The sequence below is a fragment of the Lutjanus erythropterus genome, chromosome 14 (genome assembly GCF_056507025.1).
Source record: "Lutjanus erythropterus isolate fLutEry1 chromosome 14, fLutEry1.hap2, whole genome shotgun sequence".
NCBI lineage: Eukaryota > Metazoa > Chordata > Actinopteri > Lutjaniformes > Lutjanidae > Lutjanus > Lutjanus erythropterus.
The window spans coordinates 25,292,056-25,308,192 of record NC_139330.1 but is presented as its reverse complement, the minus strand read 5'-3'; the positions used below and the strand labels follow the sequence as shown (position 1 = coordinate 25,308,192).

The 16,137-nt window shown below is 38.7% G+C and overlaps 1 protein-coding gene across 1 annotated transcript in view; it reads right to left on the bottom strand.

The window, feature by feature from the left end:
• The window catches only part of anapc1 (anaphase promoting complex subunit 1), a 55,050-nt gene that overhangs the window by 6,389 nt on the left and 32,524 nt on the right, over nt 1-16,137 (bottom strand). Inside the window, exons 37-50 of the mRNA XM_084735469.1 lie at nt 15,827-15,961; nt 15,257-15,339; nt 14,405-14,483; nt 14,218-14,292; nt 13,450-13,502; nt 13,221-13,368; nt 12,861-13,057; nt 8,248-8,334; nt 6,996-7,113; nt 3,564-3,641; nt 3,332-3,399; nt 2,984-3,122; nt 2,256-2,342; nt 26-121 (exon numbers count right to left, since the gene is read on the bottom strand). Of these exons, the coding sequence (XP_084591595.1) occupies nt 26-121; nt 2,256-2,342; nt 2,984-3,122; nt 3,332-3,399; nt 3,564-3,641; nt 6,996-7,113; nt 8,248-8,334; nt 12,861-13,057; nt 13,221-13,368; nt 13,450-13,502; nt 14,218-14,292; nt 14,405-14,483; nt 15,257-15,339; nt 15,827-15,961 (1,443 nt within the window). The remainder of the gene's footprint in view (nt 1-25; nt 122-2,255; nt 2,343-2,983; nt 3,123-3,331; nt 3,400-3,563; nt 3,642-6,995; nt 7,114-8,247; nt 8,335-12,860; nt 13,058-13,220; nt 13,369-13,449; nt 13,503-14,217; nt 14,293-14,404; nt 14,484-15,256; nt 15,340-15,826; nt 15,962-16,137) is intronic.

Sequence of the window (16,137 nt, the reverse complement as noted above, 5' to 3'; positions counted from 1 at the left end):
CGTGTGTGTATTTTGTGTGTGTTACCTGTTCAATAGCGATATACGTGGGCAGCATCTCTGGACATTCCTGCGTCACACATTCATACAGCATTGCTGAGAACAACACTAGAGAATCCTCCCTCTGCAAACACAACACAGACAGAGTGAGTGTTCAAAAACACAAACCATTTGGTGTATATACATTATATAAATTCTCTATAAAATAACAGTCATAGATTTTACAATATGCAGATGAGTCAATGACAGCACAAAAACTAAAATCCCCAAACTCATTTTGGTTTGTTTAGCAGCTACAGTTTATTATGACCAAATTTCCTTCTTCAGGCTCACATCCATCTGCACTCTGATACCAACGATGGTAAAATTTGAAAATATTTTACACTTCTCCATTTGAGCACATGTCACCATGTTAATTTAACCTTCTGATATATTTTCATGAAATATTCAGAATTGTTTTTTTCTCTATTTGTGCGTGAATGTTCCTATTTCATGTCATTTTTGGTATTTAAGTATAAACGAGAAAAAGTGCATTTAAGTTTGTGGGTTTTTTTTAAACAGGGTTTCTTGACACAAAATTGATAACTCTCAAAGTTAATAACATTATTATAATGAATAATGTTATTCTGGAAGGCTAAAGATATAACATATTAAAAGATGATACATCAACAGTTGCTCAAAAGCATTTTCCAGACTATTAGATGTTTAAATTTTATTCCTGTGGTATGTGTGATGATTTTAGTCAGAACAGATGAGGCACACTCTTTGCTGTTTGTACTGTCAGTGTCTTAACTTTAGTCTAAGAATAATATTCAAAACAGTCCATCTTTCACATATTTAACACTAGATATGCATATTCTTATAAACATCCTGAATAAGACTTGATTCAGGATATACAATATTAGCAGGGATGCAGAGTGCATGAAAATATCTTTATTTTGTTTTTGAAAAAGAAAACCAAAAGAAACAATAAACATGTCTGGCTGTCTTCCCTTGTTAAATGAGCTGGCTGGGAGGAAAGTGTTTGGAGCTGAGATTTAACAGAGTGGAGAGTTTCTGCAGCAAGAGCCAGCTCAACAACACACTAACTCAAAACTAATGTTGAGCAAAGTGTTAGTTATATAGTGCTCAAGTTTCCATTGCGGTTCTGATAAAACATTCAATGACCTTTTAATGACTTTACAATTATTAAAGTCAGAGCACCTCTGGCAGCTGAAAACTCCTTCCTCATTTGCTAACGTTAAAGAATAGTTTGTTTCCACTATAGTAGGTCTAAGGACAAACAGATAACACAATGAATGTGGCTATAAAATATGGAAGTGATATCTACATAGTAAAGTTCTCAGACTTGCTGACATAGAACAAGAGGAATCATGCGCCAGGTGCATCAGCTGTTTAAACTTAGCTTTGTTATAATGTCAGTGTTAAAAACAGAGATGTACACGTCTTCACAAATTATTTCTACGTAAAGATTAGTTCCTACCCAAATAAATACACCAACTAATTATCAGGTGTAATGTTATTTAATTGAACCAACTGACAAAGCTACTCTTAGCCTTGTATTAGCCCGTTGAGATTGGAGAGCAAAAAAACTCATGACTAACACTGACTATAAATAAAACAAAGCAACGGCTACATTCACTGATGGTTAGTGCATCAATTGTCCTGCTAAAATTGTTAGATTTGCAAATTATAACACAGCTTGTGATGCCAGAGACATGTTGTTTACACAGATGACTGCTTTGATTGGACGGAGCTACACAATTTCCAGTTTCCGAGCAACAGATTTACACATAACTAAAGTCTTTACTAGCTAAGACAATTTTTAAGCTGTAATGTTTTTGTTAAACATTAATTTAAACTGTTGCTTTACACAATAACTTAGATATGGATTTATGAAAAGCTGGTGCAACACAATCCTGGAGAGTGTGTGAACTAAGTTACATCACATTCAGAGTTTAATGTTTATTTGTTGTTTTTATATTTTTGGAAAAAACAAACAATTATGGTTCAAAGTCAAGCTGTAGCCTGTAATTCAGTTCTAGCAGCTAACATTTTTTGAGCTGGGATGATGAAAAAGATGGTATAATACCTTCCTTGTTTTAGACTGTTGGAATAGACAACAGACTATTTACTTTTGATTAGTCAAACCAGCCACGGGCTCCCTCAGGATGGTAAAATGGCTACAAGAGCATACAATTAAGGAGCAAAACTGGCTCCACGGTGTACCTACAGCTTTTTCTGTGTGTTTAACTCACGTGTTTCATTCCTTCAGATGTTTTACAGAAGAACTCGGCAAAGGAGACCAAGGCAGGCTCTGAGGTAAACGTAGAGATGGCTTCAGGCTGCAGAAACACATGAAGAAATTGTAAAATTATTTACATGAAACCACGAACACCCAAAAGTAGTGCAGAGAAACAGGGAAGAATAATGAAGATAGTCAAAACAGAGGGTCAGAGAGGAATAAAAGAGTGCATTACCAAGGAGAATGAAGAAGGAAGAAAGGAAGCTTAAGAAGAGAAAGATAAAGGGGAGGAAGGACAGTGGGGACAAGTGGAATAAATAATGTGTTTTGTGTTTTTTTTTCCCTCTCTCCAGACCTGCAGGTGTATTGACAGCATACACTGAGGCCATCAGGGAACCAGTAATAGTGTGTCAGCCACACAGCTGCCTGCTGAACCTGTAGTGACAACCTGCCAAGACTGGACACAACCAGCCACTGGGGAGGAGGTCAATTCAATTCCACTCACTTCTATTTATAGTCTGTTATTGGGGCAGACTTATTTCTTAAAATGTGTTGCTCTGTTTCAAACCCCATTACTAAAGGAAATTTAGTTACTGTAAGCAACTGCAATAAAACCCTTGCGAGTAAAAAGCAGATACTTTATCATTATGTTCAACAAACAATTTTTTTAGAGAGCAGTATTTTAATCTAAATGGACTTCTAATAAGGGATGATTTGGGGTACGTGACATCATGTGTTTACCTTGAAGGCTCTGACTCCAGAGTTGCGGTGGTTGACGCTAGATGCCAGCAGGCTCCTCCAGCCTTGAGGGTCATCTTTGTAGGGCAGCTGGCCGGCCCGTAGTTTCACATACAACACCCCATCTCTGGACAGGATGGACCTGAGGGAAATACATTGAGAAATTGTCCTTTAACCAGTCGACCAAATCAATACATGACATCAAAGATTCCCCCTGGATCCCACTAATCCATCTGTGGCACAGTGATGGATACACACTGAGTTTAGTGGTTTAATCTGAGTGACTGTATGAAAAACCTCTGTTTAAGTTTTAAACAGATGACGTTAACTGCAGTTTTCCTCAATACTTACTTTAAATGCTGTGTTTCTTTGCTGAGGTCCACAGACAGTTCCCAGTATCGTGGCCCCTTCACTTTTACCTACGACAAATAAACACACATTAGAGATTGATTGTCTTACCAGTTTAGCTGATGTAAGGAAGTGATACTGTTACTAATCCTCCTCAGAGACAGAGCTACACTGAGCAGCCTAGTACTTGCTGTACAGCAAAATCCAGATGCTGCGACAGGTTCTCAGATTTTACCCGTTTGAGAAGGTGGAGCTCAGGAAGCATTGTGGGAGCCATCAGTTCTACAGTCGTCTCTTCGTACCACTTGGTCTCCTGAAACAAGAGCAAAAGCAATCATTACAACATGAACGAGAAGAAGAAAAGAGTTGTGTATGCAGAGTGTCAAACTCACAGCTTTGAACTGTAAGGCAAATTGCCATATGAGCAGTACTCTGGGTATTCCTCATTAATGAAACAGGTTACTGTACTTACACAATGTTACCAATGTAGCAAAACAGAATAGCATCCGGAGGAACGATACTTCCCAAATGAATTGTCAAATATTTAACCTGAGAAGGATATTATTTAATTGGCTCTCATAAAAAATATGTGTAAATACCGTCTCCTCTCTTATCTTTCTCTCTCATGATGAGTGGTGTAATGACTGATGATGTTCACAGTATCAAGCTGAGCTTTCTGCTGTGAATTAAATTGAAGTGACCAATGTTGTCAGAGGTGGTCTTCACTCAGAACGACATCTTTAACCTCCTACCATCTTTCATATCTGGAAATACTGAATCAGGAGCTGAAATCCACTGTGGTGGTGCAGCCCGTCTGTCTCTACGCGAGGAACTTTGTTGCGTATCTCTCTCCCATCTCCCTTATTTTCCGTCATCTCTCTTCTATGTGGTTAAGGCACAAACATTCCCCAAAAATACTGCAAAAACCCCCAGGCTTGTCATACAGTCAGAAGTAGTTAAGATACAGCAGCCGAAATTTGCCAATACTCTCTGCGGAGCTGACGCATGTCAATGCTATAAAAGATGTAAGACAGCGGTGGGTACTGATGAAATGATGCATATCAACCCATATAAGTGTGAAAACAAGGGGTGAGGATATATAGATATGTCACACTCAATGTGTGTATTGCACTTAATACTTTAATCTTAAGTGACACATTAGTACAGGAAACTGAGGTGCGGCTCATCCACTTTCGTCTAAAAGATATGTCACAAGAAATCTTGTGTCTATAAAACTCTATCAGCTACCCTCCCATCGGATGCGCACATTTTAACTCTTCTCAGCGTTTGTCACTTTCTGTACATTCTGCTTTAGCACACAGCCACAATGCCCTAGTTTTCACTTAAAGCTTTGCAGAAGAACTCAGAAACACAATTTCTGTCAAATGACTCCTTTCTAAACCAGTAAGACATGAAATTAAAACACTAAATACAACCTTACAGTTCTGCAGAAAACCTGGAGAACAAAGAAAGACTTCTAAACTAACCAAATCCATACAGAGTTGCAACAAAACCTCGCAGAGGGAGATATGAAATTTTCTCCTCCTGTAATTCAAGAGCTATTTACTGCATCTGTGAAGACACAACTACAGTGTTGAAAGAATGGCTGTTGAATGTACATCAGATCAGATAGACGGGAGGAAGATAATAGCTGAGTAAATGTGGAACATGAGAAAAACATCTCCAGTCGTTCTTATTTAAGCATCTAATTTTCTGGTTAAACATTATAATGAATGTTTCTTTTAACATTCTTTTTTTTAAGTGTCTCCAAAAATGGATGAGGGGCACTGGGACCAGCTGACACTGTATGTCTGCTTCCTGCTTCCCATGAGCGCACATGATCCAAACGACATAACTGTGGCCAAAATGAATGGACACACTGTCGTCTTGTGCAAGGTCACGCAAAACCATAAGTCTGAGCCACTGTGGTCTGTACAAGACTGAGGACTGCACCATGATGAGGACTCTACCACACTGACGACTGTACCACTGAGTGCGTCAAAACCTCCATCTGACCTACAATTATGTTGTAAACCATTTTTTTATAACCTTTAGTGAATTGAAGGTAGGCAGTTTGTTGCTTACGAGGCTGACAGGTTTGGTCACTTCTAGGGGCGTAACACAAAGACGCTAAAAGGTGAAAAAAAAAGAACAGGAGGTTTTAACAGTGGAAATATGCAACTCATACTGCATGACTATTTTAAAAGGCAAATGAATAGGATTTGATAGTTGTCGTTTGTTAACACACCATTCTAAGTTGACCTTTCCTCCATGGCTGAATGGATGAGAGAGAGCAGCAGTAGTTGAGTAAGCTAGAGAGTGGATGAAGATAGGGAGCTATGGTAGAGAATAAAGATAGAAAAAAAAGATAGATGTTTTCTGATCGTTTCACAGCGGTTAGATTCTAAAATGCATATAGCCACAGCCATATCTCTGCACAACCCTGCAGTGTCATATTTTGTGTGAACACAGCCTTAATCTCTCTGCTGTTTGTGTGTGTGTGTGTAGCTCAGCCACACCCTCAGTCAAACGCACACACAAACCTGCAGCTTACTGCAAAAATTAGTTTTTATATGTGCACACAAGCCTTTATGTGTGCACATCTGAATAGTGTATTTGCATTTGTTTACAACCCTGCTTATTACCTTGGGAAAACATATTTCACCAACGCTGACAAAATGCATTCCAAATTATCTTCACTATCTGTTAAAACCACACTCTTATCATCAGACATCAAATATAATACTAATCCAAACAGCTTCAAACTGCAGGTGAAATATATTCTTGTTAATATATGGTATAATAATATGGCCAAATATAAACAACTTACTGTATAATCACTGTTATCGCTTACAAAATTTTATACCAGTATGTTCTAGTTTCAAACTATGTAATAATTTTATTTTCATGTCATTTTCTTCTTCTCTGTTTTATAACTATATTTGCCTAGATCCTGTCCCATGTTTATTTGTGCATTAGCAGTTGGGGATCCTATGAACAATTAATAGTGAATAATATTTCACTTGTTTAAAAAATGGTATGAAAATATATAAAGCTACTGCTTTCAAAATGTGCATTAATATGAATGAGATGCCACCAATGCAGTTGTTTTTATAGTGGCAGGAAGCTGCATTTGTTTTTTACAATTTCTACACATTTCTAACTGATTCTAATAAAATCAGATCAAATCTGGTTGAGGGTAGACAGCTGGCCTTGACTTAACTGTGACTGCAAGCTGCGCAAATTGTATGTTATGTGTCTGAATTGTGAGCTTCAGGAAGTCGTCCAGCAGTGACACTGACAAAAAGCAGTATGTGCTATTTTAGTAAACTGGCACACTTTTCTTGCACCTAAATATGAACTGAAGCCAGTACATATTGTGCTTTATGTTAGCATGTGTGTCACAGCTCGTCATGAGGAAGCGCAGCAATGGACAATTTCACATGTGTATGTTATACATGTGACACAGACAGAGACGTTTTTTAACCCCAAGCACACTTTGTTACACCATTTTAACGACAAACAATAAAATCAGCCTCCAAATCGAAGCGGTGTTCAGACAAGTGCCTTGTTCAAGGGAAGGGCAGCTCATGAGCAATGAGAATTTCTCCTTTATTCGCAGGTCTGTGGCTACCTGTGCCAGCCTAAATGAACTTCATGAACTTACCTTGTACGTGACCTCTAAGAGAGCGTAGCAGGGCTTAAGGGAGTCCACATCAACAGGGACCAGCAGGCGTGGCTCTGCAGCCAGCACGGCCAAGTGCCGCAGGGCTTGTAGGTGGTAGCTGCAGTAACAAGAGCAACATAAACACAAATCTTTTGATTAAGGTGGAATATGAAGGGACCAAACAGATACAGTCATGCTGTTATGTCTCCTGTGTGATGGAAGCTCCTCTTTCACCAAACCTCCAGAAGACTGTTCAGAAAACTTGATGAATTCATAAAACCTTTATATTTGTTTTGACTTAGATCAAACTATATTTTTGTTAATTACAATTACATAGGCTGAGTGTGTCATCCTTCATTTAATAGCCCATGATGCCCTCATTTATTTAGTTTCCATTGAGCAGTAGAGAGCTCTACTGTCTCATGATGGTGTAAATGTTTTTAAGGTTTTTCTGCCAGGACAGGAATTACATTTTGGGAGAAACAGAATACATTTTAAAAATTTCGCATTCAAAATATGATTTAATATTGGCAAAAAAAAATGTTGTTTTAGCTTTCACTGTTTGCACATAGCTTAAATTATAACTTAATTTAAAATTCAGTGATCTGTGATCATCTGCTGTTGGGCAAGACACCAGAAACACAGTTTTTGTGATCGGAACTTAATTAATCAACATTATTCATGAGACATGACATGTTGATTGTTGATTGATATTGATTGCACCAGCTATAAAGGAGAAGCCTCCTAAAGTCTTTGGTTTGATAAGAGAGTTGTCTGCATCTGAGCTTAATGAATCTGGGTATTTTGCAGACAAGGAACCAGATCCAAAATGGAGCTGGTAATTGGAACCCAGCCTTATATATGTTTGTACATTTATGAGCATTTATGAGCACATTTATGAGCTAGTGGAAGGCCACCTGCTGCCAGAGCCGTGTAGAGAGAGTGTTGCGGTAATATAAAATAGACACATTTGGTGATACCTCTGTAAGGCCCGCACCAGAGGGCAGCTATTTCAATCAACAGCTCAGGTGTGTGGCACTGAAATGCATGTTTGCAACAAGTTTTGGAACCCAACACTAGACCGGACGTTCGGCAGGTTCACAATGTTCTCATTCTCATACACAGCTCCACCTCATCTCCACCTCATGGGACTCTTTGGATCATTAAATGTGACAAACATCACCCACTGAGCACCAGACCTGGACAAAGGCGAACATTACAAAGCATCTTTATGAGTGTGTGTGGGTCTTACCGGTTGTCAGTACTGTGAGCAGGGAAGTGTGGGTACAGGGCACACAGCAGAGCAGCGATGGCTGAATTGGAGGTGCTCAGGGTGTACCTAACAAGACAACACGAAACAGCACCACAAACACTGAAAATACATTCCTCTCTCTCTTTCTCTCTGACACACACACATCATTTAACGCTCACCACTCGCCACAAGCAACCTCAAAGTGTGCAGTAACATTGCCCACTTGTTGCAACAGTCATAATCAAAAAATAACAACTGATGCTCACACGTACACAGTGGTGGGTATGTGAAGTATACTTGGGACAGGAGAATAAAAATAGCAAAATTACAGTGTTCATGACAAAACACAAAGCCCCGTCAATATTACACAAGTTTTGGAAGATGTATTGCTACAAAATAAACACTTTTTTTTCACTTTTTTACAAACCGTCTCTCCTCTGTTAGTAAAACCAGGTGTGTTGTAATCTAGTTAACGTCATCACAGGCCACAACGGAGCCTTTTAAACATAATAGTTGGCAGTTAAGTGTGCACTTGGACTAATTGAGTCATTACAATAAAGTTGGGTCAAACAATAAAGGTTGCTTGTGCATGGAGGGTTACTTCTGAGAGTGCGTAATAACGGTCAACTGAGGTAAAGGGTGTTGCTCCTCAATTAAATGGCTGCTAGGGGCACAATCAGCATGTTTAAGAGCCTCAACCACACTGGGCATTACATTCTTTTCGCACAAGTTTGCAATTCAAAGAGCCTAAAATAGAGACTCCCAGTGTGTTAAGGTGAAGATAAACATGCATATTTTAGAACAAATCTGGTCTAAATTCACCAGCAATGTGAAACAGCGACTAATGAATGAGTAATTAATTGGTATCCCACACCTTGTTTCAAAATTGTTCAAGGCTGAGGACAGACCACCTGACTAAATTTCTGGTATCAGTATGAAACTGACCTTTAAATTCTTGAATTCAAAGCAAATAAATGAATCTTTAGTGAAAATTTGCTGTATTTTTAAAGCAGCTGTTTTCTTTTAAACAAGAAGCATCTTTTAGTGGTCATTTCATGTATGCAAAGAAGTCAAATTCATTAAAAAAAAAAAACAAGCACAGTGACTGTTTTAAAAGTGTCCAATTTTGCTTCCACTGAGTGAAATCCCGTAGGCTAATACTTTAGGCATTCTCAGTGGTGTGAAACTGGGCAGGCTCATCATCATAGACACAGATCTTAAGATTACAATGTTTATAGCAACTAAGGAAATATATGCTGCTGTCTCTTTGACACACAGCTCAGCTCACCATATAATAGTATTTTTTATTGTTTTTTTGCTTATTTGTTTTTAAAGATCTTTCAGCCTCTGGTGACTACAGGCAGAAGGGGGCAGATACATTGGAGCCACAGTAGTGCATTTTTAAATTAATTTAACCTTAGGCCTTTTTATTCCTGATCTGACAAATTATCTAATCAGTTACACAAAACCATGGTGTGAACCAAACTGTGAGTTTTGTGATCTGTTGCACCCCTAGTAAGAGTCCCTTCACACTTTTTTTAAGTTGGTCAGAGGGAAAACTTTGACTGAAAGTCTGGTAAATCAGCATGTTTCAGTGAAGGTTTAATTCCTCTCTTCGAGTGGTTCACAACCTGAGGGTAATGATCTGCCTCGAGGTACTGAGAGACAGGTACAAACATTAATTACAGCTATTTTGATAGTTGATTTCTCAATTCTGAGAATTTGTTGCTTTTCATTGTCTTATGCTATAATAAACAGAATATGTCTGTATGGCTTTTGCTTGATTAGTTTAACAAAACAAGGACTTCAAAGATATCACTTGAGAGACACATTTTCAAAACCTAATAATCAACTGAGAAAATAACCAGTTGATTGATGAAGAATGAATGAAATTAATTCTTAGTTCAGCCCTAAAACAAGATGATTAAAAGGTAGGGGAAAGAAAGGTATAAATGTCTGTCACACAAAATTATATGTATTTTGCTATCTTCTGCCTGTGTTTCCATTGATAAATAATACATTTTCTCTTCTCTTCTTACCGATAAAGCACCTTGGTCAAACTGTGACGCATCAACAGTCTAATTTTTTTCAACCAATAACATAACAGATTTTCTCTGACCATTAACGGAAATCTGCAACCTCGCAACTTTCAAAGTGACTAATAGCAACATTAGAAACAGAAACTTCCTGCTTTGACAGTTAGGTCCACTTCTGCTACACTAACAGGACGATAGAGCCGTTAAAAGGAGGACTGCTGGCTAACAACCAGGTCTCCTGAGTCACTTTTATGCCAAGACCAACATTTTTTAATTCTGATGTATGAGTTTCCAGAATGTGCAGCATAAAATAAAACCTCTAGCTGGTTCACTATTGTTTTCTACTACCCATAAAAATGTGTGAAGTTATTATTACTGTAGTAGTCCCTGTGAAGAAGTTTGTCCTCTACATTTGACTCACACTAACTATTTTGGGAGCAGTAGGGTCTAGGGACCAACTCCAGTTCTTGGGTCAGTGTTTTGGTGAAGGGCAGAAGTATTAATAATACCTCACATGCTAGTCTCTTCTTTAATAGGAAACCAGAGCACTCACAGGAAACCCATGAGAATACGGAAGGAACATGCAAAGGTCCTATAACCAGTTACAGACCTACAGGACCCTATAGCTTTCATTAGTCTGAAGGCCATGTGTGACTCTCGGTAGAAAAAGTTCACTTTCATTTCAGTTTCCTGTTGAGAAAAAAAAAAGAATAAATGGGAAGAGAAACTAATTGAGTGAACAGAAAGAGGGAGGCAGGGAGGAAGGGTGAGAAAGCCACACGACAGAGGTTAGCAGTAATGAGGAAAAACAGAGGTGAGAGAATGAATGAGAAAAAAATTAATGACTGATGAAGCGATAACGATGAAACATGCTGAAAGCAAGTGTGAATTTCAACGTAAACCAGTGAGAGACTGAATGACAAACAAGGAGAGGGAGAGAATGAAGGAAACACAACAATGACATGGCACGAGCCTGCTCACCGGCATGAACTTTAACCCCTACAGACCTGCAGTAACACACTTGTGATAATACACATTACAGTACACGACATTCAAACAGTGTCCCTGCAGCTGCGTGGGCTGTCAGCTCACAGCTCTACAATAAAACATGATTGGAATAAAATAAAAAGGGTCATCTGATTACGGCTGTAGGTGGAGAAACATTTGCAACATGTAATGAGAGAGTGGGAGCCGTTGTTTCTCCTGAAAATACACAGGCCAGGGTCAGTGGTTAGAGGAACCTGGCTTGTTTGTTTGAGTGTGTGTGTGTAAATGTCATTCATTATGCACAAGACAGCACTTAAAACAGACGTGTGTGTATTTGTCTGGCTGACCCACATGCCATGAGTGTGTACCTGTGTCGTTCCCAGAAATAACGGTCCCAAATCTGGTAAATGTGTCTGCGTGTGTGTTATTTAAGTATTGTTGGCACACAGCAATTCAGGTACTATGAGACAGGCTAGAATATAATTAATATCTGTGTCCTAATGGAAGAAGCATGAGTGTGTGACCGTGTTTTAATATTTATTCATTTCAGCAATCATTATATATTTTTTTTGCAAAACACTGCTGAGGATGAAATCAGATGGTCAGGGACATCTGGATGGTCAGTGTCCTGCTCAGTGGTAAAGTTTAAATGGTAGAAAAAAACTACGATCACATTCTAACCTCTTCTTATGCTCGGACTCTATATGTGCTTGCAAGTATTTCGCAAGTGCAAACAAATCTCCTTCCCCTCTATCACCTCCTCCTGATCTTCCTCAATCTAATTCTACTCTTCTCTTGTTTTATGTTAATTTATTTATATGCTTCTGTAAAGAACTTTGAATTGCCTGTGTCTGAATAATGCTATAGAAATAAACCTGCCTTGTTTTACTAATCCAACTAACAAGAACTGCCTGCGTAGCCGAAGTCTGATACATCTTATTCCTCTGTGCCATAGACAATCATTGTTGTCTAAAAACTATTACAAACACACACTGGTGCACTAGGTGCTGCGTTCCTTCATTACTATGAACATTAATGCTATAGTGTTGATAAGTAAAAGAAAAAACAAAAAAACAAAAAACAGAATAACACCCATCTTATCCTTTAATATGTGTCTCATTTCTGTTCCATTTATGCATTCTGGTCTGCAGACATAACATTCAGGTTGCGACACTGACCAACATTTTTTGTTTTGAAACATCACTGAAAGATGTAGTAATAATTACATGGATTAATCCAGCTAAAGTAAAACTCTTTGAAATTCTGTGAATAACAAATGTTGAGTCATTTTCTGTTTAAGTAATTTATACTTTTTTGAAACCATCCGTTTAAATATTTATTTTTTATGACCAGCAATAGGACATTAAATTAACAATCATATTAAATAGATTAAAAAAAATAGTAAATCCATGTGTTAGAAGTTTTTGACCTCAAACATAATGTTTCAATGGCTGCTGTGGGAAAAGCTCAACACAGTAGTACCTGTACTGTGTGTGTGTGTGTGTGTGTGTGTGTGTGTGTGTGTGTGTGTGTGTGTGTGTGTGTGTGTGTGTGTGTGTGTGTGTGTGTGTGTGTGTGTGTGTGTCTCACCTGCCCCCTCCCAGAAACAGCAGGCCCAGTGCCATGTGATGAGCCATGTGGAAGCCATAGTTCATCTCGCCGCCTGTTCGTTTGTGAAAGAAGCGACACAGCTGCAGGACCTTCAGGTTCCCGGTGCCAGACATCACCATGGACATAGCCAGGAGAATCATTGACAGGCCAGTCTGCAGGTTGTAATAACCCGTCTGCTATAGGAACCAGAACACATGTTGACAGGCAGAGAAAGATAGAGTAGAGTATTAGTCGGTGAGGCAACACAGCATTTCATGATTGTGGTCTTGTTAGGGCATTCTTAAATCAGATCGAAATACAACTTTAAACACAAACATTGAAAATTGTATTGACACTTACAACTGCAGCCGTACCAGCGAAGGACATTATCTTCATGAAGGTCCTGGCAAACTCATAGAGGCAGTCGAAGGCGTCCGAGTTAGCAGAGCCGGCAAAGCGCAGGCCCAAAGCCATACAGGCCCCGGCTGTTATGTAATCTTGGGCTTGGCTGAGAGAGGTAAAATATTCAACGTATAAACCAGAAATTGCATGATTAAAATGATATCCAGTTTTCAACTTAAATACTCACGCCATTGTCTCCATGTTAATGTCTTCTGAAGGGTCAAAAGTGCCCCTCATGATCTGAAAACAAAAGTAGAAAACAGTAACAGTCTGACACTTTCTGTACTGTTGATACCGTTTGAACATTTCTAATGTTTAAATTTGCTTAAAATTCTCCCAGTTGAATCAAATCATCAATAAAAACAAGTAACTGTTGTATTAGCACAATGTTGTTTACTGGAAAGAGAAGGTCACACAATTTTCCAAGAGACTTGCATGTTAACAGCAGGAAAAAATATGTACATATGCGGCACAGCTTTTTCAACAGACTATTTATATTGCAAACCACTTTTATATTTAACCACCAGCTTGTCTTTCTTCCTCTGCAGTAGTTGTACATATACTGTTCAGTGAATTCTCTGCTTATGAAACAGGCAATGCTCTTTTCTTGTTTACCCAGGGTGGCTATTTCTGCTCCAGCTAACTACAATAGTTCTTCTATGTGTGCATCCAGAAAGAGCTACTAGACAGTGAGGGAGTACAAAAACAAATGGAAAAGCTCTGGATATAGCTGGCGTAATTATTCTGTTACATCAATCACATAATTAAATAACAAAATCTGTGTACTTTATGATATAAATCAGCCAGTGGAATTTACTAAATAACTGACAGAAATGAACCAAATTTCACAGCTGGAAATTATTCACATGTCATAGTGACTTGCTGCCAGGTCTGCAGCATCACAACTCCAAATATGTCCGCTCAGTGCTCTGTGTAGGTGTGTGTATTTTCTCACCTGGGGTATGTTACTCTTGACCCACTCTGCATTAGGGAGGATTTCATCCCACATGATAATGCACCGAGCAAGAGTCTGAGAGGGCAGAGAGGCAAGATGGGGAGAAGGAGAGAGACAGGTACACTGGATTATGGAAAGGTGGGAAAAATTATCTCACACACACACTCAAAGATAGTGTCACACTAACCCTCAGCAGCAGAAACTCTGGCTTAATGAAATCCAGTAGGAACCAAGTGTCTGGAGGTTTCAGCCAATCAGCAATCGACCTGGTGGACAGAACCAGGAAGAGACAAGAAGGTGTTAATATCCTCCTTCAACACCCTCTCAACCAATAGACAGATGAGCCTTAAGGAAGGCAGGAACTTCTTGACCAATAGCAGAAGGCTAGAAGATGGAAGAGTCTTCTGTAGTGTAATCTGGCAACTGGATTCACTGAGGGATGAGATTTTTGCATCGGGCAGGTTAGGATGTTCTCACATGGACAAGAAATGGGTGAAAAGTAAAAAGCACCACATTTTGGACATATATATAAAACTTAGTGTCTTCCTGTCATATAGTCTGTAATTTACAAATGTACAATACTGGCTTTGAGGTATCACATGTTATTTTGTAGTATAACCACCCTCTGTCAATAATTATAGATGATGTATTTTTGTAACAGTCATTTTTATTGCTTTGTATCATAGAATACTGAAATAGTCAGTCAATAGAACACCTCCTTCTGATTGTTATTTTGATAATATGTGTCCATACCTAAAAGATTTACCTTTTTACAGAAATACCTTTAATTACAAGAGAATATAACTAGTGAACAATATAGGTCTAGTTGGTGCCATTAGTTAGGGAAAGCAGTTGTGACCACAAGGAAATATTTGAGTAATGATGTGTAAGTGATTCACAAAATTGCATCACTACATATCTAATTAGTCAGTACAATGGAAAGTTTATGGTGTCAGTGATATTTTTACTCAATAAAATGAGTTCCCGTTTCGATTTCCACTTGAAAAGATGGGCAAATAAAAAGGTTGTCTTTTCTCACCTGTTGTTGGTCTTGAGGTAGATCATGGCGAGGGCCAGCGTGGCCCCTGGACATGTCACATCTACATTAATAGTGTCGCCTTCCTGAAACAACCATTGATAATGTTTGGTTAGCTAGCTGCTATGAATATGATATCATCACTATGATTTTTTATGACTGGATAATGTGTAAAGTGTCTTAATAATGAAATTCTCAGGACTGATTTGTCATAACGACGTTTCTAAATTACAAAACCTCAAACAAATCGTCTGCATTTCTTTGATATAATTTCTTGCTGCTGATCAGCCCTGCTTATCACCCAGGATCCACAAGACCTTTATACATTAAGGCTACTACATTATATAGTAAAGTTATCAAACTGTGAAATGCTATAATGACAGTGTTAATAATTTCCTTGACTTCAGAAAGGATGGAACAGATTGGCAGCTTTATGAAGATAAACTAAACAAAACAGTTTCATAGTTATATCATTCAGTGTTATACTGTATATGCATATAGTCAAATAACATTGAAAGAACAGTGTCACTGCCACTGCACTGCAGAAACAGAAAAGGATTTTTGTCCATATACCTTGATTTGGTAGCTGGGGGACTTGTGCCTCTCCCTGTTGGCCCCGGCCTGAGCTCTGCGGTGGCCCCCTACCATGTACTGATACAACTGCTCGGGAACATTCAGGTCTGTCATCCCAATCAGGTTGCTGCCATGCTACAAGGAGAGAGAAGTGGAGGCGGATGGGCACGGTAAGGAGAGAGGATGATGTAAAGGGAGAGGGGAGAAAGAATGAGGACATGAAACAGGATGGGAAGAAAGAAAATGATGAGACAAGAGTGGGAAGAGGAAGTGGAGGAAACAGGATGACGAGAAAATAACGGAGGTGGAGG